Source organism: Sebastes fasciatus, chromosome 10 (assembly GCF_043250625.1).
Source record: "Sebastes fasciatus isolate fSebFas1 chromosome 10, fSebFas1.pri, whole genome shotgun sequence".
NCBI classification, from domain to species: Eukaryota; Metazoa; Chordata; class Actinopteri; order Perciformes; family Sebastidae; genus Sebastes; species Sebastes fasciatus.
This window is the reverse complement of record NC_133804.1, coordinates 19,368,914-19,395,333: the sequence shown is the minus strand read 5'-3', so window position 1 is coordinate 19,395,333 and position 26,420 is coordinate 19,368,914. Positions and strand designations below refer to the sequence as shown.

The following is a 26,420-nucleotide window of genomic DNA, read 5'->3' as shown; positions in this document are numbered from 1 at the left end:
AAAAGGCAAAAGCAGAATACACAGCGAATCATCCGAGGGTCATTTATAATTGGCACACTACAAAATAACTGATACTGTAACAAACACTTCCCTTTTTAATGCTACTGCAGCTAGAGTATAAAAATACACTTAAATACAGTACATATTTTATACACACACTAGTTCATTTCTGTGCATAAAGCAGTACAATGTGATTCATAACATTGACACACACTGTGTCACAATTTTAAAAGTCGGTCATATTTTTCCTTGTGAATTTTTCCTAAAAACAAAAATGTTTTTCCTATATATATATATATATATATATATATATATATAAAAATATATATATATAGGAATATGTATATAAATATATATTTATATACATATAAATATATATATATATAGGAATATGTATATAAATATATATATATATTTATATATAAATATATATTTATATAAATATATATTTATATATAAATATATATGTATATATATTTATGTATATATATATACATATATATATATATATATGTATATATAAAAAATCCAGAAATACAAAGGTTGACTCAGCAATGCCTCTAAAAATAAACATGAATGCACAAGGAGCCATTCTGTACTGATTAAATTAGTCATTTTGGGTATTTGACAATTAAAAGATTAATAGTTCCTAATGTGAAAATAAAAACGTTGATGGACAGACAGGAGTCGGTTGCATAGAGACAGTACAACAAAGGAAACAGAGGAGGTAGATATGATGTCTCTACAACCAGCCTATCTGTGTGTGTCTGTGTGAATAACTGGACTCTGAAAATACCTGAAACACTTCTTTATACGTACCAGAAGTCTGCTATTCAGGTGCTTTAAAATGTCTTTGATTGCTTGTATGCTTTAAAAGTGTTTTATAGATGTATATTTATAGCTTTTGCCGGGGGGGATTACAGTAGAAACAGCACAATACACTAAAGTTTGCTTCATTAAGCACACTTTTGAAACAACACTGAAGTAGAAAGTGTAACTTTCCTAATATCGTTAAGCTGTTCTTTGGTGTTAGCGTTGATTGTGATGATTTTTAGAAGTCTTTGAAAACTATATAACAGTATTTCAAGTACCGTGATATCCGCAGTCTGACACGCAGGCCATACCAGGGTGTGTGCATGTGTCTTTGTGAGTGAAATCTATGGCTTTAAATCACACTAATTTGGCTCTTTTACACTAAAACCAAAATAAATAAACAAATGATGACACTTCTTCTCCGGAAATCACAAGGAACATACGGTCTGAGTCGTAACAAAGCATGAGGAATCCTATTATTTGCTCTGTGGTGAGCGAAATGTGCACCAGCAATGGACAAAAAAACACTGGAAATATCAAAACAAAGAAATATGTGGATGCGTAGATTGCTGGTGCTCATTTTGAAGACACACGTACAAATAAATCCTACAATTCCCCCAATCGGTGACGCTCTAGGCCTCCACAGCAGCGAGGCCGTTGCTGTGAGGTTTACAGCCGTTGGCCTCGGTGTCGTTGAGCGCCTGCATCTCCTGTCCGGCCGCCCGCTTGTCTCTGGCCTCCTTTTCCCTCATCAGGCATCTGCGGTGGTAGAACAGGTAACCCGGCAACAGGAAGCCAGCCAATGAGGAGATGAGCAGGCCGAGGTTGATCTAAGGGAGAGTTGGATGACAGTTACAGCTACAGTCACACAGTTCCTGGTGGGTGCTAGAGATTATTTTGTGTATGGAGCTAGAGGTAAGTGTGCGTCCTCACCCAGTAGGGGTCTCCTCCCAGCGGTCCGACCATGGCGATGAAGAGCGGCTGCTGCAGCAGAGCGATCACAGCGCTGATCATGGACTGGAGGCCTGTCAGAGTGCCAAAGTGGTTGGACGGGTAGCTGTGGGGGAGATACAGGTTATTACCAAAGAGTTTGAAACACCAAATTAAATGACACAGAGCCCCAGATTAGAAAGGAAATATGATGAGCTGAGAAGTGCCTCTAGCAATAATCCGTAATTATTGCTAGTAATACATTAAATACAACTTTCCAGAAAGTTTAACTGTGAGGTTGTTTCCTCTTCACGGATTCCGCCATGTTTCTACAGTAGCACAGTACGGACAAACCAAACTCTGGCTCTATTGAGAGTGTTTTGCTTTTTGATGTTACCTGAAGGCCACAGTAGTTCTCCGACACGCTTGTGAAACTGCAGTAATGTGAGCCGTAGAGTGCAAAACCGTGGTACAATCAGCTGCCGCGCATAAAATAGTGTTATAATGGCAAGGATGGCCTCTGAGCGAGGCAAACGGCGTTTGTACTCGGTGGCTCGCGTTACTGCAGTTTTGGAAATGGAGGAGTGAGCGGAGGGGTACTCAGTTGGTTGCAATCTGAAACCACACCACTAGATGATGCCAATTCCTACACACTGTCCCTTTAACAATTGCTTTGAGTTTTAAGCATGAAATTTTGTGAAACATTACACCCTAAAGTTATGTTTTCATGTAAGACGTGAATGTGTTAAACAGAGCGTCAGATGATGCAGGTTGATGAATTAGCGGTGCAGCACTCACACAGCAGCGTAAAGGCCTCCGCAGCAGGAGTGGATGAAGCCTCGGACCATAGTGTGGAGGATGAAGGTCAAGATCTGAGGAAGAGAAGCAACACAATCAATGGATCTGAGCGTCTATTTATTCTTTACTTGTTTCCTTGTTCTCAGGCTGCTATAATGTGTGTGTGTTCTCGTGTGTGTGTGTTCTCATGTGTGTGTGTGTTTGCTACCTGTAGAGGCAGGTTGTCTATGAGGCAGCAGCATCCGAAAGCGATCAACAGCACGTTGGTGAGGATGAAGGCCCTCATGGCGTTGGTCACTTTCTGGATCTTACGGTCTCTCTTGGGTACGGTGCTCTGTCTGGTGGGGCGCAGACACAGAGGTGTTTTAACATTAATGGTACGCTGGGACACTCCCATTATAACGACACCATACAACATTCATGTTTATATGTCACATCTGGTTACATAAAAAAAAATGGACCAAGTCGTGTTCAGAATAATCTGTACGTACATCTTCTCTGTGCTTGAAAGGACGGTCTTCTCCTCTTCACAATCCTTCATCCTCCAGTCCATGATGTATCCAATCAGAGGACACGTTAACAGGCACAGCAGCTGCAGCGTGCCGAAGATGGACGAGTAGAAACTCACTGAAGAAGAAATTAAACATTAAATCAAAGAAAAATAAAAGATATGCCAGACAAGTTACATAAAATGTATATATTTAAAGCTGAATTGTTACCTTTCTCTAATTTATCAATCACCAGCTGCTCAGATGCTGAAATATAAAAACAAAGAAACACTCTGTCAGTAACTTTTAGATGTTCTTGATAGTTGTTTGCTGGGAATGTGGTTGAGGGTTCGTCACTCACGATGCTCTTCGCCGTGGGTAACCATGAACTCCAGCATCTTGTTCATCGCCCCCATGAAGAAGATGATCCTCAGCTGGGACATCCCCATGGTAACCAGACTCCACAGGAAGATGGGAGAGAACACGGACCGTCGGAAGGGAGTCGCGTCTGAGAGAGGAGGAGACGGTTCGTCCAACATAAGTGCATTTATTTATTTTGATATAAAGATGAGAGGAGCTCACGGCAGGTGATTTCTTTCTTGTTAGAGTTTAAGTGTAAAAGCTTTCTTGTGACCCCTTTAGATACATATCTTGTGAAGTCAGAAGATATATCTGAGGGGTCACAAGATGATTTACGGGAAGTAAAGAAAGCAAATTTCTGTAAAACAAAATTGTTTCTTTTAAGATTTGTCTTGTAAATTACTAATTGTTCGTCTTTAAGCCTCTAAAAAACTTTAAAAAAACATTATGAGAAGAAAGAAAACACCTTTTGGTTGATTTAGTCACACCCTGTTCACATATGCAACCCGTGATGTCCCAAGTCAGCAGCATTTTTGGCACACAAGCCAAAAAGACTGGTATAAGGCTGGTATAAAGTAAATGGCTGAGAGCATAACGGTTGTTGACTTACTGGGAGCAGGGTCAGATCCATTAGGAAGTTTTTCTGTGGAGTGTCGGATGTCTCCATTTTTCTGGCTCAGTCTCTCTCCAACACCCTTCAGCTCAGATGCAGGCACCTCTTGCAGTGTGAGGATCTTACTGTTATATAGAAACACACTGTGAGGTTGGAGCGAAGGAGCGATGTTCTGATATACATTTTTGATGTCTGTAGGAACGAGATGAACGGCGGACACACTGACCTGTAGTCTACTTCGTCAGGTGTTGGGAAGCCTTCCGCGGGCCAGTTCAGGAAACAGTTGGCAAAGACAAACCCGGCAAGACCTGCCCAACTCCACATGATGGCCTGGAAGGACACGCCTGCGTCGTAGATCAGCTGGGAGGAAGAGAGAGTTACATTTGTTTAAGAAACTTGCACTTGCTTTCAAGTCACATGATGTTTTTGGCCACTTCGGGGCAACAGAACGAGCTGTGAACACAACACTGACACATTATCACCCAGTAAATTTGTTTTTTTTCCTGTTGCAGTGTTTGGCTTCATCCGAAATCGCATACTATGCACTACATCCCAATATGTGTTCTATCGTTCAACATACTTTTGTGTGAATAAACAGTAGTATGCATCTTTTCGGACGCACTGAGCAGTAATTTACGTCGTCACTTCCTCAGAGCCTCCTTGCCGGTTAGAGACGTGTAATCATGGTAACTTGTGCCGACCTCATGTGTCCAAAACAATGAGCCATTTGTAATTTACCTTGACTCCAGGGAAGGTGACAGCAGAGGAGGCGTAGGAGCCGATCATCAGAGACATGATGGTGGAGCTCAGAGCGCCAAACATGTTGGGGAGCTGCAGGGACAGAGGAGTAGATACAATAGATATCAGTCAGTCAGTCAGCCACCTCAGCAATGTGACCTACAGTACACCTGTACACATATGGGCTGGTCTGAGTCAAAACTGTGGTTTAATCAAGATGCAGTGTGTTATTTTGACCTGCAGAGGGCAGACCACACCTTTGTATGAGCAGCATGAACCAGACAGGAGTTCCTCTTAATCAAGCCACTGTGAACTGTCCCTGCCTCGGGAGTTTGCACCCAGTCACACTTCTCTCAACCCACAGAGCAGACTCATTAAAAAAATATTAGTTTCCATGTCATGAGGAAACAAGAAACAAAGTCACGACCCAGTTTGGTTCCTGACTCCGTAGATCAAACACAGACTAAGCTATACCTAGACACACGTCCACAGTCTTTTATTCTTGCTTTATCAGCAAATTCTTTTGAGGTAGGATTAAAAATGTGGAGGCCAATCTATAGCCGGCTCTCGATGAACTTCACAGGGGTTCGTAGACACGGCGTGGGGGAACACATGCATGACACACAGCAAAGGGGACAAGGCGGCGGGCACCAGGCACTAACACATCATATATTAGGTCGACCTATTTACAGTAGTAAGAAGCTTAGCGAACACAACAATGACCTATTGTGCTGCCAGCACACTCAGTGGCCTTTGATTAGAGATTTAAATGGGTCAATCACGATTATAAAATCACATGTGTGGGATTTTAGGTGTGCTGCATGACAAGCTCGCTATTCTCTCCCAACACTGACCACGGTTTTCCAAACTTCTTTCTGGCGTCAACTAATCTCCCCGCTGGGTCAGAGGTCACCGTGTAGTGTCAGTGTTTATTGCCACAGTGTTCATTTTCCTCACTGATCTCACTGTGGTTGGACCAAATGACGTCAAATCAGAGTTGGGAAACTGGAAACACGGTGACAATGATGCACTTTTAGCTATTATTGGAAACAATGAACCAACCGATTCAGACATTTATATATTCTTTTAAGATTATGTTTGACTTTCTTGGATAGATTCAGAGAGAAAACATGGGGAAAGCGTGGACACTGCAGCTATATGGTATGCATCTTGACCACTAAGTCAGTGCACCAACTTCAGACGTTACATGAGTCCGATGCTGACGTGAGGCCCTCTTTACTTTTGTATGATGGGAAGGACATGAATGAAGGGTGGAGAGATGGATATATAGAGGTGGAAGGATTTGGGGTGATGACGATTACACATCTTCAAACCTTCCTGACATGCACTGTAAATGCAACAAGTGAAGAAAAACTGTTTTATAACAGTATTTCAGTGTTGCATTAACTGATTTCTGGTCACTTGGAGGCAGCACAACAAGCTGCAAATACGACCCTGACACATTAGTACATTATAAAAGTTCAATCAGATGAAAGAGGAGATAAAGTTTTGTAGAGCTGCAGAGTCAAGCAACAATTATCTGTGAGTTCATTACTACAAACAACCACTTTCACATACAAGTAGTCATTTGATCCTTGTTAATATAAAGATATTGATTGCAGCAGCTTTAAGTTTAGCTGATATCTCATTAATTGTTTCTAATTATCATGGGACTGAGTGTTTATCATGAATGCTTGTAGCTTTTTAAAATGTTATATGCTTTAAAGCGATGCAGTAAAACAGATATGTCACATTTGCAGAGGACTCCCTGGAGGGTCAGAAACTATGGAATAACTTCCAAGAAAAGGCTTTCCAGGAACTTTAAACTACCCCATATGGACATTCCTGGAGCTGCTTATTGCTCCTGAGTCCAGCAAGACCTGAAGGTGGAAGATGTAGGTGAGACTTAATGCGTGCTTTTCTTTAAATGTAGATGTTTTGTGTGTGTGAGGGGGGTTTATTGTTTGCACCAAAAACCAAGGCAAATTCCCTCTAAGTGAAACCCTACTTGGCAATAAACCGTATTATGATTCTGATTCGGTTTGGCTGCTGTCTGGAGATTAGGCTGTGGTGACAGTGTGTGTCTGGCAGACGAATATGTGTGTGTGTGTGTGTGTGTGTGTGTGTGTGTGTGTGTGTGTGTGTGTGTGTGTGTGTGTGTGTGTGTGTTGCAGGCGGAAGCATGAGGTCACTCAAAGGGCTGACACAACAAGGATGGCAGGTAAACAGGAAAAAAAAAAGCTTTCCTGAGGATGTTCGAGAGAGATGAGAAAAACAACCCGGAGAACACCCCTCCTCATTCAGCGATTCTGAGAATCAAAATACTTCAAGGCCCGACTGTGACCATGAGATCCACAGCGCTGGACTCTCCGGCAGCGGCGGTTTGTGGTATGCAGGCGAGAGGGCCCTCTGAGCACACACATCTTACTAACGTTAAAGCAAAGATATTCCAGCCATGTGAGATGTCAGCTAACTGATGTTTGCCTTCAGAAGTGCAGTAGTGAAGATGAAATGTGTGTGTGTGCATGTGCGAGCAGCAGGCGTGATTCCCACCGTTTTAGTCCTCATAAAGTACATAACTCAAACAGGGCCTTGCAGCTCATGTTCTGCATGCTAACGCTAACGACAGAAACACGTGACTGTATGGAGGCAACACGGGGGTCAACTGGTGTCAGGAAGTCACACACACGAATACGGCTTTGGGCATTCGCTTGTCACGACTAATCAGTTCAGGCTCTACTCCTGCTGTGCCCACTCACTTGGGTGTTGTAAGACTTTGGCACTGAGTTTAATTAAGACCTTAATCACTGAGAGAACGGTCCAAATAGTGGCTTAATGAGGAGCACTGAAAGTCTGATGCAGCTCTGAACATGTCAAGAGAAAGTGGAATAAATGGGAAGAGGAGAGAGAGAAAGAAGGAGTGTATGAAAATAAGCAAATGACGAAAAAGAGAGGTAGTGGGAGGAACTTTTTTTTTTGGTTTGACTGATCTCCCCAAGCCACAGCTGCAGCCCCTCTCTCTCTGTGGAGATCCCAGCAGGAAACACTAAACCACAGCTGATTAGCACCGGCTTCTTCTCCCCACCTCAATTCTGTGCCGCCCTCTCTCACTGTTCATAGAGTGGCCAAACCGTTATCCCTCACAGCGTTGGTTCAGTTTAGTTCACGTCCAGCTGCACTACACTTATATAACACAAAAAAAAGTAGTCTAACGTAAAGACGGTGGTTCAACTGGATGCCTCGAACCACGACGTGTGACTCTCGCTTTTGAGGTTTCTTTGTATTTTACATAGGGTGACCAGATCCCAACAAACCAAATGTGGGACAAAGAGTATGTTTGTGTGGGACAATGTGGGACACGTTACCAAGGCTGAGAGGTAATCTACAATTTACCATTTACCATCTAACTTAAATCATAAACATTTCTCTTCTGCCCCTTATCTTGTAACATCTCTATGCTTTGCCCGAATGCATCCATAGATCGGCACATCTCTTTTTGAGCCGCGCGTTTCTTGTGAGCCTCACATGAACTGTGTCGCTTCATGTCGTATTCCTCGCTGTGTGAAATGGAAAAATAACTGGCAAATTTCACAAAAAAAACCTCTGAGAATCGCCTTCCACCGGCTTATAAATACTTATAAGTAGTTTCACAGTCTTTGTTCTAGCTGCTCTTCTTTTTCTTTGTGGTAGTTTCCATTATATTCCGCCTAAATCTGCATAGCTTGTGACTTTGCGGTAACTCGCTATTTTCTGCGTTGGGCATAGCGTAGCAAAGATGGTGAAATGTTAACCTGCGCTTGACTCACGTGTGCGCAGTTTGACAACAAACACAGACCCGTGATGACGGTCTTCCCTGCTTTCTTCACAGCCATTGGATAAAAGCCAGATTTAAAAAAGCGTCTGTCCTGCAGTGGTTTGACTTTTGAACACTAGAGCCAATCAAAATGTGGGACATCGTCTCAATATGCGGGACAAGAGATAAAATGCTGTGCAGTCCCTCGTAAAGTGGGACACCTGGTCACCCTAGTTTTACCTAAAGTCCGTGTAGAGGCCTCTATTTGTTGAGCAAATTTAAAAGCAGCTCAGCTTCTCTCTGCTAGCTGAGACTAAAGTTAGCACGTGGAAGACTGACAGTTCTCGTAAGCATGTGATCAGACAGGCCCCAGTGCTGCTGAAGGGCAATCCCACATCAATACGTGCAAGAGGACCGTCCTCATTCCACTATTGTGTGACACATTACGTCTACAGTCATACCGCACATAGTTAACATGCACCATTAACGGTATGCGGGAACCAGGAGGCCCTGAAGGTTGCGTGCTTTTGATAAACCAATATGGTGTGTTCGCACAGGTTAATGATTCTAAATAAAAGGCCAGGTGCAAGATGTTCTTTTTTTTGTAAATCAGTTTTTAATATCGCAAATGAGGAAAGAAGACGCAGTCACATTGAGCTACAGATTAAACCATCATCAAGTTAAATGGAAAATCAGCTACACCTTGTCTACGTCACAGCCTCTCATCACTGATGGAGGTAAATAAATACGCACTCATACACACGTGTGCCTTACGTAACCACCCTTAGAAAAAACGATTTGCATGTTTATAATAGCAATGAGAAGTTATAAGTTATATCTATTTGTTTATTTGTTTTTGTTTGTTATGCTTTGTTTTATCTGTCTCATTTTGGCACAAACATAAAAAATATTCAAATAAAATAATAATAAAAAATAAAATCATATGGACAGAATATGAAGTGAATTTTTTTCATTATAATGGTTTTATATTGTTTTCTTTCTTACTTATGTTTTTTTCCACCATACAATCCCACACAAACATATAAGTCCCCTAATGTACTGTATGTTCACAACTTTATTTTGTCCACAACATAAATTGTTCAGCTGACCTGCTCCTTGTTATGAAAATAAGAACTTCCCGGCTCCTTCTCAGGATTTTATATATTTCTCTGCCAATTCTATGTGTTTGCATGTTGCAACTTGTCCTTATTATTACTATACACACAGAGTAACTGTGCACACAATGCAGGTGCAAATAGTGTCAGTAGAGCATGGAGGAGTTAACTACTTTGTCATACAGGTAGAGTATTTCATCAGCAATATTCAAAACCTTCCCTTAAGTTTAAAGGTTTTATATTATGATTTCCAGCACACCGGATAATGTGAACATATATTAAATCAAATCACAAGACAGACGGGGTTAAGTCCCTCATTATGTGTAACCGACTGTAGAAGGACAAATGTTCTTTCCTTATTCAATAACTTCCTTGTACAAAAGCAGAGCTGTTACTCTAAAGCACATGATTTAATCGGAACGGGATGTGTGTTTCTCAGTCCTTGTGCTCTGCCGTCATTCGCTCTCCAGAACAACAACAACAACAACAGTGTGGAGGTCAGCCAATGTTGGTACACCGAAGGGAGACACAGAGGTCAGACAGGGACAACGAGGAGGGGAGGAGTTGAACATTACTCAAGTGTGTGTGTAATATTAATCTGTTGTTTGTGAGTGATTAATAGAATAGAAAGAGTACTGTACTTTCCTGTGTGAGAGTTATTTGAGTGTGTGACCAAACACTAAAAGGAGTTTCCGTGTCGCTGCTACCATGAGTCACAAGCTCTATTGTCAGATATAACCGAGCATGACTGATAATTATCATTATTAATAACAGATTAGATGTGTATTTACATTGCCAGGATTCCTCAGTGGGTGTGTCTCTTTTGGTGCTTGCTTAAGAAAAGTGTCAAACATTTGGAGAACTTTTTCAAACCACCTGATAATTTTATCTCGATCGACTGATTGAAAATCCAGCCAGACATTTTTTTGGTAAATTTGGGATCCCTGTAAGAAATTCAAATACATTTAGGTTTGTTTATTTATATATTTTATGTAACTTTTATTTAATCAGGAAGTCCCTTGAGATTAAAATCTCTTTTTCAAGGGAGATCTGGCCAAGATAGCATGCCATTACAATGTTACAAACAATTATGAAATAAAGCATTTCAAAAACAGACATGAGTTTGTAATGACTGACCACCAAGGTCCAGGGATTTTAAATCGCAATCTGTCCATTAAAAATGAAGATAACTTGTGCAATTGTGCTAACAATCACCTTGAACAAATAGACATCACATCCTTTTTACATGGATACATAGTTATTTTGTGTGTTCCTTCTATTAAACAGCGATGTCAGCTGTCTATTCACATGGTCAGCAGGTTTCAGTGAGATACACGATGCAGAATATCTATTTAATTTGAGACAGGTGTCTTAGCTTTTCTTTTCTACAGTCACCAGGTCATAGGAGAGGGTCATCTGTCTGTTCTCAGCTTCATTATCTAAACATTTGTTTCATGTTCGTCTCCCCTGTGTGTGCATCACCATGCAAACACATGTGTCCATCCACATGTGTGCACAGTCATGCAGAGCTGAAACGGTTTCGGCATTGATTTTCAGCTGACTGCTGAGCAGAACAGAGAAACAGGAGAGGGAGAGAAGATGGGAAGATAAGAACAAAGGCAGAAGGAAGGAAGTGAGAGACAAGAGAAAGTGTGGCCTTGAGTATTTTGAATAGAGGTGAGTGGGCCGAGCTTTGGGGAGAGGGTGTGTCTTCAAACGCTGGCCGTTATTGGTGGAAACACAAATGGGAGACTTTCCATCTGGGGGAAGTTATATGCAGCTCTGACGGAAACTCTGCTGACATGCACATACCGAAATACTTGCCATGACACAGGAGGCAGCGGCAACAATAAAACACACTCGATAATGCTGGTACCAGCTGACACATCACACGCAAACACACACATGCCTGACGTGAATGTAAACAAACAGCTCCCAGTCACAGCACCCACTGTTTCCTCAGCTGAGACAAATAGAGGCCCCGACCATGCCAAGACTCTCAGCTACCAAAACTGTTCTGCTCATTCGTTCCAGAAACACAACCCTGCATTCGTACTTTCTCAGAGTCTGAGTTATGTAACCAAAGTAGAGACTTTCAGAGCTATAATGTGGGAATAAAAAGAATGAAAAAGGCTGTTTGGTGCCAAATTATACCCTTAAAAAGGATCCTCTTCTTCATGCTGACAACATGCTTAACATGATGCTGATTTAACAGACAAGAGAGACATTGATATGTTTCCTTTTAGCTCAGAATCTGACATGATTATTTTTAACATTTAATGCTTTTCTGTGTGTTTTACTTTCTTTAACATGGTGCAAGTTGTACCTTGAACAACCGACCCTGTTCTTTTATCATGGCTGTCCAGCCAGTCCTGAGAAGATTTAAATGCACTGTATATATGTAGATATATATATTTAAAAAATATAGACTAACAAAAATAGTTTGGAGGTTGTTAGGGACACACATACAGTACGCAGTGTGAAAGCAAAAGCAGCCTCGGAGGCATCAGATGACCATCTTACCCAGTTTGTGTTTTGCATAAAACACAACAAAGCTCTCAAACAGTCCATTCAAGAGGTGAGTTGTCATTTTCACCATCTCATTTCCTTCCTTCTCTACCAGGTCAGAAAAGGTCTTATGTAAGGAAGTTGCTAATAAACACAATAGCCATCAAAATATGGATGTCACTGAGCATGTGGACATCCACCAAAACAATGAGAACGGGCACAGAGAAGAGTGAATGTCTCTTAAAGCAAAAAGATGATATCTAGTCTTGTGTGTAAATATCAATATTATACTGTATGTATATATATTCTGCTCCGTTACTCAGTGAGAATCTGTCTTTTTCTGGTTGTGTGTCTCACCGTTAGCGAGGTGAAGGTCAGGCAGATGCCTCCAAAGCCGTTCAGGGAGAGAGCCAAGAAGATGAGCGCTGACAGAACTGCAGAGAAAAACAGAAACACAGAGGTGTTAGAGCCATTATCAAATCTCTCAGAATAAGATTGGAGGACATATTTTTCACTTTGTCCAACAAAAGATTTACATACTTTTTTCAGAGACTACACTCGAAGATGAGGCAAAAAGCTAATTGTTTGGGCAGTTTTGATGCAGTTACCCCACTTATGACATCTGAGAGGTGTGATTATGAATTGATCCACTTTTTATTTACTTTTACGTTTATTTGTCGTTTCTCTATTTTTCATTTTTTTTATTTTGTGTGGTTTTGCTTGTTTCTGTTCTGTTTGTACACTTAAATTAAATTAATTGAAATTAATTAAAACATAATTAATAATAAGATGGAAAACAAGCTGTGCGGGGGGGAGGGTGTCAGACTGCTAGATGATCCAGCCGGCTGTTTGTTTGAAGCATATTGAGGGCCTTATAAAGTGGAATTTTCAGTTGGTACAAAAGCTCAAAGAACAGGATACAGGAAATATAATATCACATTTTCAGGTAGCACATGGGCATTTCCTGGTGTTTATTTAATACCAGCTGAGCCACTGTGTGTTTTTAAAGTGTGTGGTGTAGAGAGGCCTATTGGCTATCGGCCATTGTTCGGAACCGGATCCCGATTTCAACCGCATCTGAAACTACATGGTTTCCATTGCAGCCAGAGGCAATCGGTGAGATTTAATAGTTACATGAACAGTTGTGAAAGAAGGAGTGTGGAGAATGTGAAGAAATTAATTTGTCAATTGTTTGGATTCTGCCCATTTTTACACCTTTGCACACCTGGCGTAAGTGTTGTTGAAAGGTCTAAAAGCCTACTGGGTTACATGGACCACACTGTCTTGTCCAGTGAAAGGAGCTTTAATACACTATTAAGATGCAATAAAAAAAACATGATTCAGCTTTGACACCTGAATTTCCCTCCGGGGATTAATAAAGGTTCATCTTATCTACGTGCAAACACGGATACAGATACAAGCTAGTTAACGCCACCACGACTCAGAAACTATCTGATGCGGGTCTTGAGAGACATTATGGCCGTAACGTGAAGTGGCCAAAAATGTGTGAAACATCTCTCCGGAGCTACGGACAACCGGAACTCTGGGAAACTCAGAGAAAGTGGAGCAACATCCTCGTCACCCTAGCAACACACCTCCACCTGACAAGAGAAGGTAGTAACCTAGTACCTACAAGCAGCTATCAAAGTCATCCGTTTATCAGTGATTGCACAGTAAATGGCAACATACAAATAATGTAAATAAATAGCCAAATAATGAAATTAATATAACGTTAGCCTGTGATAAAAAAATAAAAGAAATATGCTAATATACAGTATGTACCCCTTATGTTTATCATCTTTTATCATTGGACCTATGGAGGCATACATGGCATCACTTATTACAGTTTTATTTATGTTAAAGGTCCCATATTATAAAAAAGTGAGATTTTTATGTTTTTTTTTATTATAAAGCAGACTTAAGTCCTATATAAATACTATGAAAGTATCGAAACCCTCAATCCACAGGGAATACACACAGCCCGTATTCAGAAACTCTGCATTTTAAAACAAGCTGTCAGGATTTCTGCCCATTTGTGATGTCACAAAATATACAATATTTAGACCCTTGACATCATTTTAAACATAAACATTCTAAATGTTTCCCAGTTTATTTCCGGTTGCAGTGTATGTGAATGTCATCAGCCGACAGGAAGTAAACATGGACCCAAGTTGTTGCCTAGCAATGCAATTCTGTTGCAATTCCGTTGCAATTCCGTTACAATTCCGTCAAAATACGCTAAAACGGAGTGTTTTAGATAGATGGTAAATAGAGGCATATTCAAGCAGACAGTATGAGGAAAATAAAGTTTTTTTTTAACATTACAGCATGTAAACATGTTCTAGTAGAAACACAAAATACAAGTATGAACCTGAAAATGAGCATGATATGGGACCTTTAAGTATTCTAAATGTAGCCCTTCTTGGCATTAGCTGTGTGTGTTATATAGGTTAAATTATATAACACAAGTAATGTAAACATTGAGAATGTTGCTCTTCCAGAGGAGCAGCTGGCCTTGTAGCCTCTAAGTAAATTATGACCTCAGGTGTGCTTCAAGCTGTCACTTAAAACCTAAACTGAAAGATAACCCCAACACATTTACACATTTCTTATGTCACATTTGATGAATTGATATCTGGCACATGTTTTTGTGTATGTGTTTGTACTCACCATCAGGGTCATAGGCAGACACGGCCATCATGGCACAGGACAGAGCGAAACACGAACTGTAACAAAAAAATATTTTAAATTCTTGCATACTGAATCACATACTGAGTCACATTCATACAGTATATAATTAGTGTTTCTAAGAACAATGCATCACATATAGAAACTCCCAGAGGGCCATGATAAAAATACCACAGCGTATTTAACTGCTGGTGATACAGCAGTCTCTGTGTGTCATACAACTGCCACTTTATTCAGTGAAAGTGTAAGTCAAATGAGTTCAGATGCAGTTTAGTTTGGTCAGCAGATCTGGATATACCAGCATAAGTTAAACAATGTTTTCATACATGAATTAGGGGTGTTATATTAAATATCGATTCACATGAGTATCGCACTATTATGTTGTGCGATTCTCCCAAACACTGTTTAAATTAACCTCTTACATATATGTTTTTTTATTTAGTTACTAGCATCATATGAAACCTAGACTATAGACTAAACCTAAGGAATCCATTGATACAAAGCATGTCATACTCGCTTGTCTTGAAGGAGGCTAAATAACGCTCTAAACTCACGCTAAATTTTGGCGAGGCAAAACTGGTATGGCCATTTTCAAAGGGGTCCCTTGACCTCTGACCTCAAGATATGTGAATGAAAATGGGTTCTATGGGTACCCATGAGTCTCCCCTTTACAGACATGCCCATTTTATGATAATCACATGCAGTTTGGGGCAAAAACCATGCAGTTTGTTTGCATACAGTATAAATGTGTTATTTCTGGCTATCATAAACTGGTTTATTTCTGGTGAGTTCTTTATACTATCTATCTCCTTGCTTACAGTATCGCAATATATCACAATATATTGAATGATTACCCCTGTATCATGATACGTATCGTATAACCAGATTCTTGCCAATACACAGCCCTAACATGAATAACATTACAAATATGATACACAAAACGTCAGTTAAGCCGTTGGTTATCAGCCAAAGACTGAACCCGTCAGTGGTTTAACAGCCTGCAGCTGCAGATAAACTCCACATTCTCCATTTTTTATCATCCTATTGTCAAAGCGTCTGGCTATTCAATTACGTAGCTGCTGAAACTGTGAATGAGAAGGAGAAAAGGTGCATTCATGTGAAGATACTCACTCTCCATTCAGTGTACTTGTGTTCACATGTCCACACCCAACGAGAAAGAATTTACTTACTATGCAATGTGCACACGCACTCTACTGCCCCACCTTTATTTATTGATTCGCACGCTGGAGAACCACTTCGGGAATGTGATCCAACTGCTTTTTTTCCTTTTACTATTACCTCAGTAGTAGTTGAGGAATTGACTTTCACTCCAGGTTCTCACAATCACAATGACGAAAATGTTAAGTAGTCAAACCTCCAAATGACAAAGCCAAGTTTTCATAAAGCAAATCTGTATATTAAAAAAGATTTAGGTTTTTAAAATGACACATTAACACCCCGCAGACATGCACATTCCCTTACAAATTGTGGCTATTACCTGCCCATCAGGCGAATTGGGCGTGGCCCAAACCTGTCCATCAGTATACCGAGCGGCAGGGTGGTGGCGCTGAGCAGGAAGGAGCCAATGGTGAAGCCCAGATTCAGCATCTCCTCCTGGTCCACGCAGCTGGGCCACTCCTCCACCTCGCCATTGGAGGAGTTGCCTAAAGACAGGACCACGGAGTTGTTCTCTGTGAGGGTTGAGGTGAAGAGAGGTGAGTGGTGAGAATATGAACAGAGATTAAAACATTTAGCGTTTTGGGTCAAGAGATGATTAAGAGGAGCAGAGACCAGATCTGCTGCATCATTTTTTTTTCAGACTTTTCTATAATTTAAAGTAAATTATTGGGGGGAAAAAAGGTCCTCTATATGCCTCTACAAGTAGAGCTGCAATGAATAATCGATTAGTTGTCAACTATTAAGTTAATTTGAACTATTTTGATAATCTATTAATCGGTTGGAGTAGTTTTGTAAGAAAAAAAGTTAAAATTCTCTTGCGCATTGGATAAAGTTGTCATAAAAACAAAAGCGACTGTAGTAATTATGACAAGAGCAGAAGCTGAAGTCAGGTTCTATAGACAGCGTAAAAACTCCATATGGGGTGGAGGTTGGGGGCAATGGATGCAAATCACAGGGTTTTTACCCAGGAGACCGGAGTTAGCATCCCGTGTAAAATCAACAATGCATATGGTTTTTGTGTACACAAGCGTTAAAATGTATGTTGAAATATAGTTATTTTAATACAATGTTTTGCCCTAAACTTAACCAAGTGGTTGTGTTGCCTTAACCTAATGAAGTTGTAGTTTTGTTGCCTAAACTTAAAGAATCCTTTTTGTTTGTGTTCAAAACGTAACTTTTCATTCAGTTTTATGTTAGATCGTGTTGCTTTTAAGGTTCGCTGTCACTCTTACAATGTAGTAGGCGTAGCAGGGCTCTACTGGCCCACATCTATGGTGCTTATAGCGGCGGATAACGCCTATTTGATGACCTGATAACAGTGAAATCGGGGGCACCGTTCTAGAGAATATAACCGTCCTCTGTATTGTTTTACAGCTGAGACCCAAAACAGAAGTAATGCGTAATTTTCTGTTGCAGACGTCTGAAATATGTCATCAGTTCAAAATCATATTTATAAGCAATTCTCATAAAATTAGGAGAAGTCATGAGGTATCAAGGTGATAAAACAACGTTGTGCATGTTTTATGGAGCTGTTAAAGAGAAACAAGATGTTCGGGTTAAGTGACAAAGATCTGTTGTTTTTACCTGTACACAGGTGGGAGTAGAAGCCTTCCCTTTTCAGCATGATGAGCAGCGAGCCCCAGCCCAGCAGCACCGCCGAACACAGCAGGTTTTCAATCACCGCCGTCACCGCCATCCACCAGCGCCTCCTGTAGGCCCGGAGGAGAGTGGGCGTCATTGCTGCTGCTCTGTGATGGAGGAGAGGCGAGGAGGGAGGTGAGATTTCATTTATCTTCAAACTTTCGAGATGTAAGGCCATGTTAGTGGGTAACTGCGTCATACCACAGCCTGATGAAACTCTACTAAATATATATAAACAGCACAAAACACAAAACTCAACATGAGAATGAATGCAAACTAGGGCTGCAACTTAGTATTTGTTATAAAAATGTTCATCACAAGTTCCCAGAGCTCAAGATGATGCCTTCAAATGTCTTGTTTTGTCTGATCATCAGTCAAAAATAGAAATATATTTAATTTACTATCATAGAAGAGTAAGAAAACAAGCAAATATTCACATTTTTAGAAGCTGAAAACCAAAATTTGTGTTGCTTAATGTTCTGGCCATTGACCAATCGTTGCAGCTCCAATACAAACCGCACAAAACACAGACAATGATGAAATAAAATAACCATAATGACCACTCAATGACAACCATTAGATCATTCATGACTACCAATTAAAAGCTGCTCCAACTCGAGTTTAAAAGGAGTTTTGTGTGTAATAAATTGCACATATTGATCCCCAGAACAGAGGAAAGATTTACAAAATATTCTTTCTCCATGTTGACTTCCAGAAAATAAAAAATCTGTGATATTTCCTTGTTTACTTCACTGTTGAGACCTGAAGGAGCTCCTTGAGACATTTTTCTCCCAGTTTGCCTAATGAGTGCCCATGTGACCAGTCATTGTTTTGTAAATCCCAGTTCACCTTGGATGGCATTGTCCTCTGAAATCCTCCCACTGTGCTGTCAACAGAGCAGCTATTTCACCCGATTCTGACCGGAGGAAACAATGCTGAGCGCTCGCTGTGTCTGCTTTTGTTCTGTAAACAGGGTTAGCATTTTAAAAGGGCGACATTTCAATCTGAAAGTTGGACTCGGGGAGTCTTTCAACAGCATGTTATTATCTCACCGGGGTCAAAAGTGAGTGGTGATGCAGCTTTTATGTAAACACAAACAGAATACTGAAACTTGTGACGTGACTGACCAAATAAAGTCAGGTTAGTCACTACGACCTGGAAAGTAAACAGACACAGGACAGGTCATTGGTCACTGTACCCTGTGACATGAGTGATCAACACACAGAATATACAGTCGTGACCGCCCTGACAGGATCACACATCTGGAAAACATCTAAGCAAGAAATACAGATCCAAATATAACCAGCTATTCAATTTGGCGGAGAACCAGAGGAGAAGTGGAAAGGATCAGAGGGAGGAAAAGTCTCAGCTACTTGATTTGAAGAGAGATGGACGGCGAAGTGGGGGATGGCGGGGGGCTGCAAGTCAAGGCCTAAAACAGGAAACACTTTCAACAGTTCCTAATGAGGGCATCTCTTCGGGCATTTGTGTTTGTATGGGAGAAGACGAGAGGATCTAATAGGACAGATTTGTCTCTGCGTGTGTCCATGAGTCTGCGTATGTGCTCGTGAGGCGTGCATGTAATGCGATTATCCATAGCTCACTGAACTGCCTTTGTGCTGAAAAGAGAGTTTGAAAAGGGGGGATTTCTATGAAACTGACACCCCGTGCTTAAAACCCCTTCAGCACACACAAGACTCCCCAACTCTCAACGAGGCGACAGAGCGAGACGGCGCTCATTCACTCAGACCTAAGTATATAATCCACAAATTAACCTGTTAATTAAACCACAAGAGCACATAGACAGTAAAGAGGCTAACTTGTTGCCTTTGTGTGTCTAAAATCAGGCCGATAAGGACAACTAACGGCTGCCGTCATTATGGATTAAACTACTCGATAAATTATTTGGCCTATAAAAAATTAGAAAGCCGTGAAAAATGGCCATCGCAACATCCTAGAGCCCAATGTGACTTCATTAAACCGTCCAAAACTCCAAAATATTCAATTTACTGTAATGTAAGACCAAGAAAAGCAACCAATTCTCACATTAGAGAAGCTGGAATTGTCCAACTGTTGCTGTTTTTGCTTGAAAAATGACTTAAACTATGAATCAGCTATTGAAATAGTTGCAGATTAATTTTCTTTTGATCAACGAAACGATTCATTGACTAATCTTTGCAGCACTAATAGAAATTAATATCAATATCAATATGATTCTGACAGTTGAGTCTTTCCCCAGTTCAAGGCTTTCTGACATCTGAACGATACGGGCATAATTTCCCCTTCAGGTACTGGATCATATCATCATGTACCATAGAAGCTTAATAAATTACATTTTGCAGAAAGTACCTTTATCATGACACCATCAGTTAACCTATGAGTACTCCCCTTCTCTATCAAGTTCTGCGTTTCCTTAATGAGTCACAGAATATCAGTGAATTGTTGACGTCAAAAACAACCTTTACTTCTGGCCTCCCGGTTTGGAGAAGGTGTCGTAGGCATGTTTTCCACTAACTCCTACTGACAAGTTACACATTTTAAAATTTCAACCTATTTTTCTATCAGCGAAAAAAGGCTAAAGATAACAAGCCAAAGAAGATGAATCAGTTAGGGCAACCGCTGCTAATGATAGCTTAGGAATCCCCAACCTACTGGCTGAAAATAGCAAAGATTCTGCCACCAGATGCAAAAAGTACACTGATTAAATATCTTTAATCTTAACTGTGCAGTCCTTCACTTTAATTTATCATCAACTGTTTCTAGTAACACCATGACTTTAAAAGCCGGGGGTCAGAATAGCAGAGTGGGCCTAAAAGCACAACATCTGCATTTTAATTACACTACTATGCAGTGTAGTACCAGCTTTGTGTCACTTTGAGCACCATTAATCCCTCTGTCTGACCAGCACACTAAAAGATACACACTTCGGTCTTTGTTTAACATTTTAGAAAAATGTTAAGTGCAGAACTATAACATGAAGTTATGCATTAGGGATGCACCGATCCGGCTTTTTCAGTCTCACTGTGTGGGAGTGACTGGGGTCATTGTTTTATGTTTAAGAAAACATCAGGCTGGACTTAAAGAGGACATATTGTTCTCATATTAGAGAAACTCCCTTTGGCGTGGACTTTGGGTTTTGTAACTTTGCAGACCTTTTACATGCACAAAAACTATATAACACACTAAAGGAAATGGAAAAAGCACATCGCTTTAAACATTGCTTTCCTACCTTTGTAAAACAAAATGTAATAAATACATATATAGATATAAATGTAAGAGTTATTTATTCATAAAATAATAGATTGTGCACCAGCAACTTGGTAAAAAAACTTCAAAATTAACAGGAATTACAATTCGAGTTAATGCAGCTTGGTCAAATCGGTTGGTTGTGTTATATTTTGCAGTGTGGCTTTGCAGATACTGCAAGTAGCCGTAGAACTGGTTGGCGCAGCAAGCGTGTAATACCTCCAAACAGCTGACATGTCTGTAGTTAGCTCCCTCAGTAATGCAGTCTAAAGGCGTACTGCTAATGCATGACATAGGCAAGTATGCGCACATGTATTCAAGCGTAAACATAGAATTGAATTGAATAGATCAGCCCCATTGTCACCGATAGCCGATTCAGCTATTTGAGTCGGTAACGGCCCGATATAAGTATCAGATCAGTGCATCCCTAATTATTACCAGCCGCGACAGCGACGTTGGTATTGTTTTTAACTTGTGAGTCTGTGTGTGTGTCATCATGTCAAAATGTGGTCATGGAGACCCCTACTGTAGCGGGAACTATCACAGAAGAGGTTTTGAGTACTTTACCCGGTGTTTATATGTCTGTCTGTGGACAGATTTTTTCACCGTGATAGCATCCGTGTAAGATTCAGTCACAAAAGTTTACAGGTGTGTAGTTGAGATCAAAATGAAGGCTGAGTTTGAAGATGGGTGTGGTCCGAGTAAGGGCGCCAGAAGTAGGGGGTGTTTTAGCTGGTGTGATCATCGCAAGATGGTCTCTAGTTTGTTTACGTGTTGCAGTAATCTGGTAGAACGGACAGACAGACAAGTCTTTCAAACTTGAGCTGACACAGTCTGTTAGAGGCCTAAGTATAGAGACTGCTGTGACATGGATTGGATTTAAAATGCTGTGGCTGCAATAAATACACATCACATACGCAATCAAAGCTCGGGTGACAATGTTGCACAGAGCCATGGCGACTTGGTGTCGTGAAGAAAGGTCTACAGGAAAGGTGTCAGGTCTGCAGGAAAGGTATCAGGTCTATAGTAAAGGTATCAGGTCTGTCTGTAGGAAAGGTATCAGGTCTGCAGGAAAGGTATCAGGTCTATAGTAAAGGTATCAGGTCTGTCTGTAGGAAAGGTATCAGGTCTATAGTAAAGATATCAGGTCTGTAGTAAAGGTGTCAGGTCTGCAGGAAAGGTATCAGGTCTATAGTAAAGGTATCAGGTCTGTCTGTAGGAAAGGTATCAGGTCTGCAGGAAAGGTATCAGGTCTGCAGGAAAGGTATCAGGTCTGCAGGAAAGGTATCAGGTCTGCAGGAACGGTATCAGGTCTGTAGGAAAGGTATCAGGTCTGTAGTAAAGGTATCGGGTCTGTAGGAAAGGTATCAGGTCTGTAGTAAAGGTATCGGGTCTGTAGGAAAGGTATCAGGTCTGTAGTAAAGGTATCGGGTCTGTAGGAAAGGTATCAGGTCTGTAGTAAAGGTATCAGGTCTGTAGTAAAGGTATCGGGTCTGTAGGAAAGGTATCAGGTCTGTAGGAAAGGTATCAGGTCTGTAGTAAAGATATCAGGTCTGTAGTAAAGGTATCGGGTCTGTAGTAAAGGTATCGGGTCTGTAGTAAAGGTATCAGGTCTGTAGTAAAGATATCAGTTGCTCCTTGGTGTGTATTTGAGCTCAGGTTATAAAGCCACATGTTGGACTGATGCAAGACACACAAGTCATGCCAGTTCAAGACAACCATCTAAACTGCTGCCGCCGCCTCTATTTCTGGTTGCTACACATTCTTCCTCTCTGTTTCCCGCCTGTTTTGTGCCGCTTGTTAAAGCAGCAGTTACTTGGAAACTGCACGTTGTCATTAAGGACTAAGGCATGTAGTGCCCTGGTGCTGTGAGGCGGGAACGACAACACAACAAAGACTTGCCAACAAGCCGAAACACAGAAAGACAAAGACTATTAACAGTTGGCAGGCAGTTGTGAGTTCTTGTCATACATCACACTGTGATGCGTGTATGTGTGTGTGTGTGTGTGTGTGTGTGTGTGTGTGTGTGTGTGTGTGTGTGGGTGTGGGTGTGGGTGTGTGGGTGTGGGTGTGTGTGTGTGTGTGTGTGTGTGTGTGTGTATGTGTGTGTGTATGTGTGTGTGTGTGTGTGTGTGTGTGTGTATGTGTGTGTGTGTGTGTGTGTGTGTGTGTGTGTGGGTGTGGGTGTGTGGGTGTGGGTGTGTGTGTGGAAAAGCAGGTGAAGTGAGCACTGAGCTGAACACCATATAAGGAAGCTGCTTCCTGAAATACCTGACCACCAGCAGCTGATGCAATGTTGCCATGACTAGCTCCTCTATGGCTGATGGAGTTTTGGTATTTATGGTGGTGGGTCGGGTGGTTATAGGCTATTCATATATTATATTTTGGATTATTATGACACAAAATACTTTTTTTCTGCTGCTTCTGTATTAAAATGTGAGTTGGCCATGATATAGCCTATAGTCTGTTATCACGTGTCCTGCTTTCTTTCTCTCAAGTCTTTCTGTTGATGCTCCCATCCAGTCCTGCTCTTTTTTCCCCGCGGGGATGTTTGTGACCTCGACCGGCCGTGTTTATCAACCTCTGCCGGACATAAAGGACCGCAGGGCAAACTCTTTATCCTCACAAGTTTCCAAGAAAATAAACCTTGCGCCCTGGGAGCCTCTGTTCCTCGAGGCTGCCCGGCCGGCGAGCAGCTGTCTCTCCGCGGGCATGACCTCAGCCCGGGCTCCGGGGTCCGGTTACCGGGATGACAGGGCGGCCGCTGAAGAAAACCCGGCCCTGCTCAAGTCTGCTGTTGCGTTCATGTGCTCCTCCGAAACGTCAGAATTGTGAGATCGACGTACAAGAAAGACGCACAGTGGTGGTGATGGATAACACCTTGTTTCCCATGATACCACATCGACCTACAGATTATAATAATGAGCTTTTAATTAAAGGGACTATTTGTAACTTTCAGAAATGCTTGTTAACAGCGACACCTGTGGCCGTTAAGTCGACGAAAGTCAGCGTCGGGTTCGCGCTTGCTCGCTCTAAATAGACATGAACGAGCATCGCTCAAAACTGTGAGGAGACACATGTCAGCTAAAATCACAATATCACTCTATATTTCAGCTGCTTGGCAGTAATGTTAGCTGACCAGACGAAGGTCTCTCCATGAATCAATGCTGATCCTAGTGTTGGCTTTTCCTGCTTCAGCCTCCCGACTGCGGTCGGAGGGAGACACCGGCACCCGGTCGGAGACGATAACGTTTCTCGCTGCGGAGCTCCGTCACTTCACGAGACACGGAAAACCTGTTGGTCTGGAGGAGCTGCAGCATTTATTTCTGCACAAACGTCCACTGTACATTCACTAGATATTCTCAGAGCTAAACTAACTCTTCTGCAGTGTGTAGTGTGCGCGCATGAACGTGAGGTGAAGCGAGAACGCGCGCGTTGTGTGAGTGAAGGCAAGCAAAGGAGCAGTCTGAACAGCATAGCCACACGCGAGCGCGCATGGGACACCGACCCGGTAGATTTATACCTGTAAAAAGTTACAAACAGTCCCTTTAAATTGTTTTACAGGCAAAAAAATGCCAGTTCCAGCTTCTGAAATGTGAGGGTTTGCTGCTTTTCTGTGTTTTATATCACTGTAAATTGAATATCTTTAGGTTTTGGACTGATGGTCAGAAAAAAATCCAAGAAACAGATATTTGCATCTGTCTGTGGATGAGTAAACAAACGTCCATCAACACACTATATATTTGCAGTGGTAAAGAGTAACTAAGTACTGTACTTAAGTGCAGTTTCGAGGTACTTTACTTGAGTTTTTCCCATTTCATGCTACTTTATAGCCTACACTTCCATGAGGAATATTGTGTTTTTTAACTCCACTACATGTATTTGACAACTGTAGTTACTTTGCAGATTCAAAATAATAGGCTAATACAAAATGTAATCAAAAATACAATTTTAATTAGGATGTGTTTATTACGCATTATCATTATTATTATTATTATTATATTATTATTAGTGCTGTAATTACAATGAGCTCCACCTTTACCAGCTGCAACATTAAAGTAATATACATATTAATGCGTCAATAATTATAATCCAATAATATGATATACATTATTCTGAAATGGGCCATTCTGCATGATGAGTACTTTTACTTTTGGTACTTTAAGTATATTCTAATGCTAATACTTTTGTACTCAGTAAGAGTTTGACTGCAGGACTTTTACTTGTAACAGAGTATTTCTACAGTGTGGTATTGCTACTTTTACTCAAATAAAAGCTCTGAATACTTCTTCCACCACTGCCTATTTGTTTAATAATGATATGAAATGTTTAGGTCCTCATGTGTTTTGTGTTGTTATTTATATTCTGCATGATGAATACTTTTACTTTTGGTACTTTAAAGAATTTAAAGACCTTGAGCTCTGAGGAAATGTGACATTTTTCATTATTTTCTAAACACACATAGTTGCAGCCCAAATTTGTAAGATTTTTTTTATTGTAACAAAACACAACGTCCTTTGTTACAGACTTCTTTACTCTAAAGTTATTTTTTTATCTATTTTAAATCCAATTAATCCAATTAATTTAAAGAATTTAAAGACCTTGAGCTCTGAGGAAATGTGATTTTTTTCATTATTTTCTAAACACACTTAAATGCAGCCCAAATTTGTAAGATTTTATTGTAACAAAACACAACTTTTGTGACAGACTTCTTTACTCTAAAGTTATTTTTTAATTTATTTTAAATCCAATTAAAAACGTGTTTGTATAAAATCTGACTTTAAGGGGTGCCCATGAAGGCAACAGAAGGCTATTATACTAACCATCATGTCTGTGACTGCTGCTTCTGGTAATAACATCTCATTTAGAGTAATAACATTTGAATTAGAGTGTAACAAAACGATCTAATTAGCCATATGTGCGTATTAAAGGCTAGAGAGAGTTTACCACTCAAAGAAACACAGAAACCACTTTAACATCATTTGAACTCATTTGAATAGTCACTTCCGAAACAGCGCGCTCCTTTCCGCTTCTATTTCTCACCCTTAATGTGGTTTCTACTCTCACGTTCTCCCTCTCTGTGTGAAACTTGCGACCTTTTCCCCCATTACGCATCTACACATGTTTAATACAGTGACTCACATAGTGACTATGTGCTGAGTCTTTTGTGTCTCCGCTTCATGCCACGTGTGAGTTATGTGCAGCCGGTTCGCCTTCAGGCCGCCACTCCACACACGTTAAGAGCTTTATACTACACTTATTAACCTACAGTAGCAACATAGAGTGAACAAAACTCATTCACTTACTTCAGTTGTGCGTCTTCTCAGAGAGGAAAAATAATGTTTTTGTTGCTCACTGAGTGAAAAAATGAAGGATTAAAAATGAGCTGATTGTTCTAGTTAGTAGTCAGTGAATTAAACTTTTCCTCTCTCTCTACTGCTGCTTCCTTTCTTTCTTTTCCTGCTAGTCCTTGTGAGACTCCACACTTCTTTTCTTTCTCTGGTTTCATC

The 26,420-nt window shown here is 40.8% G+C and overlaps 1 protein-coding gene across 1 annotated transcript; it reads right to left on the bottom strand.

Annotated features, from left to right (window-relative positions):
• Positions 1–445: 445 nt before the first annotated feature.
• On the bottom strand, positions 446–26,420 carry slc43a1a (solute carrier family 43 member 1a). Its single transcript, XM_074648755.1, has 15 exons — positions 26,217–26,420; positions 17,608–17,771; positions 16,343–16,535; positions 14,827–14,882; positions 12,514–12,590; positions 4,741–4,833; positions 4,229–4,362; positions 4,000–4,127; positions 3,391–3,537; positions 3,261–3,296; positions 3,033–3,168; positions 2,750–2,879; positions 2,542–2,615; positions 1,747–1,870; positions 446–1,643 (listed from the first exon to the last, which is right to left on the bottom strand). Exons 2-15 carry the CDS (start codon positions 17,759–17,761, stop codon positions 1,446–1,448), a joined length of 1,680 nt encoding a protein of 559 aa, XP_074504856.1. The 5' UTR covers positions 17,762–17,771; positions 26,217–26,420; the 3' UTR covers positions 446–1,445.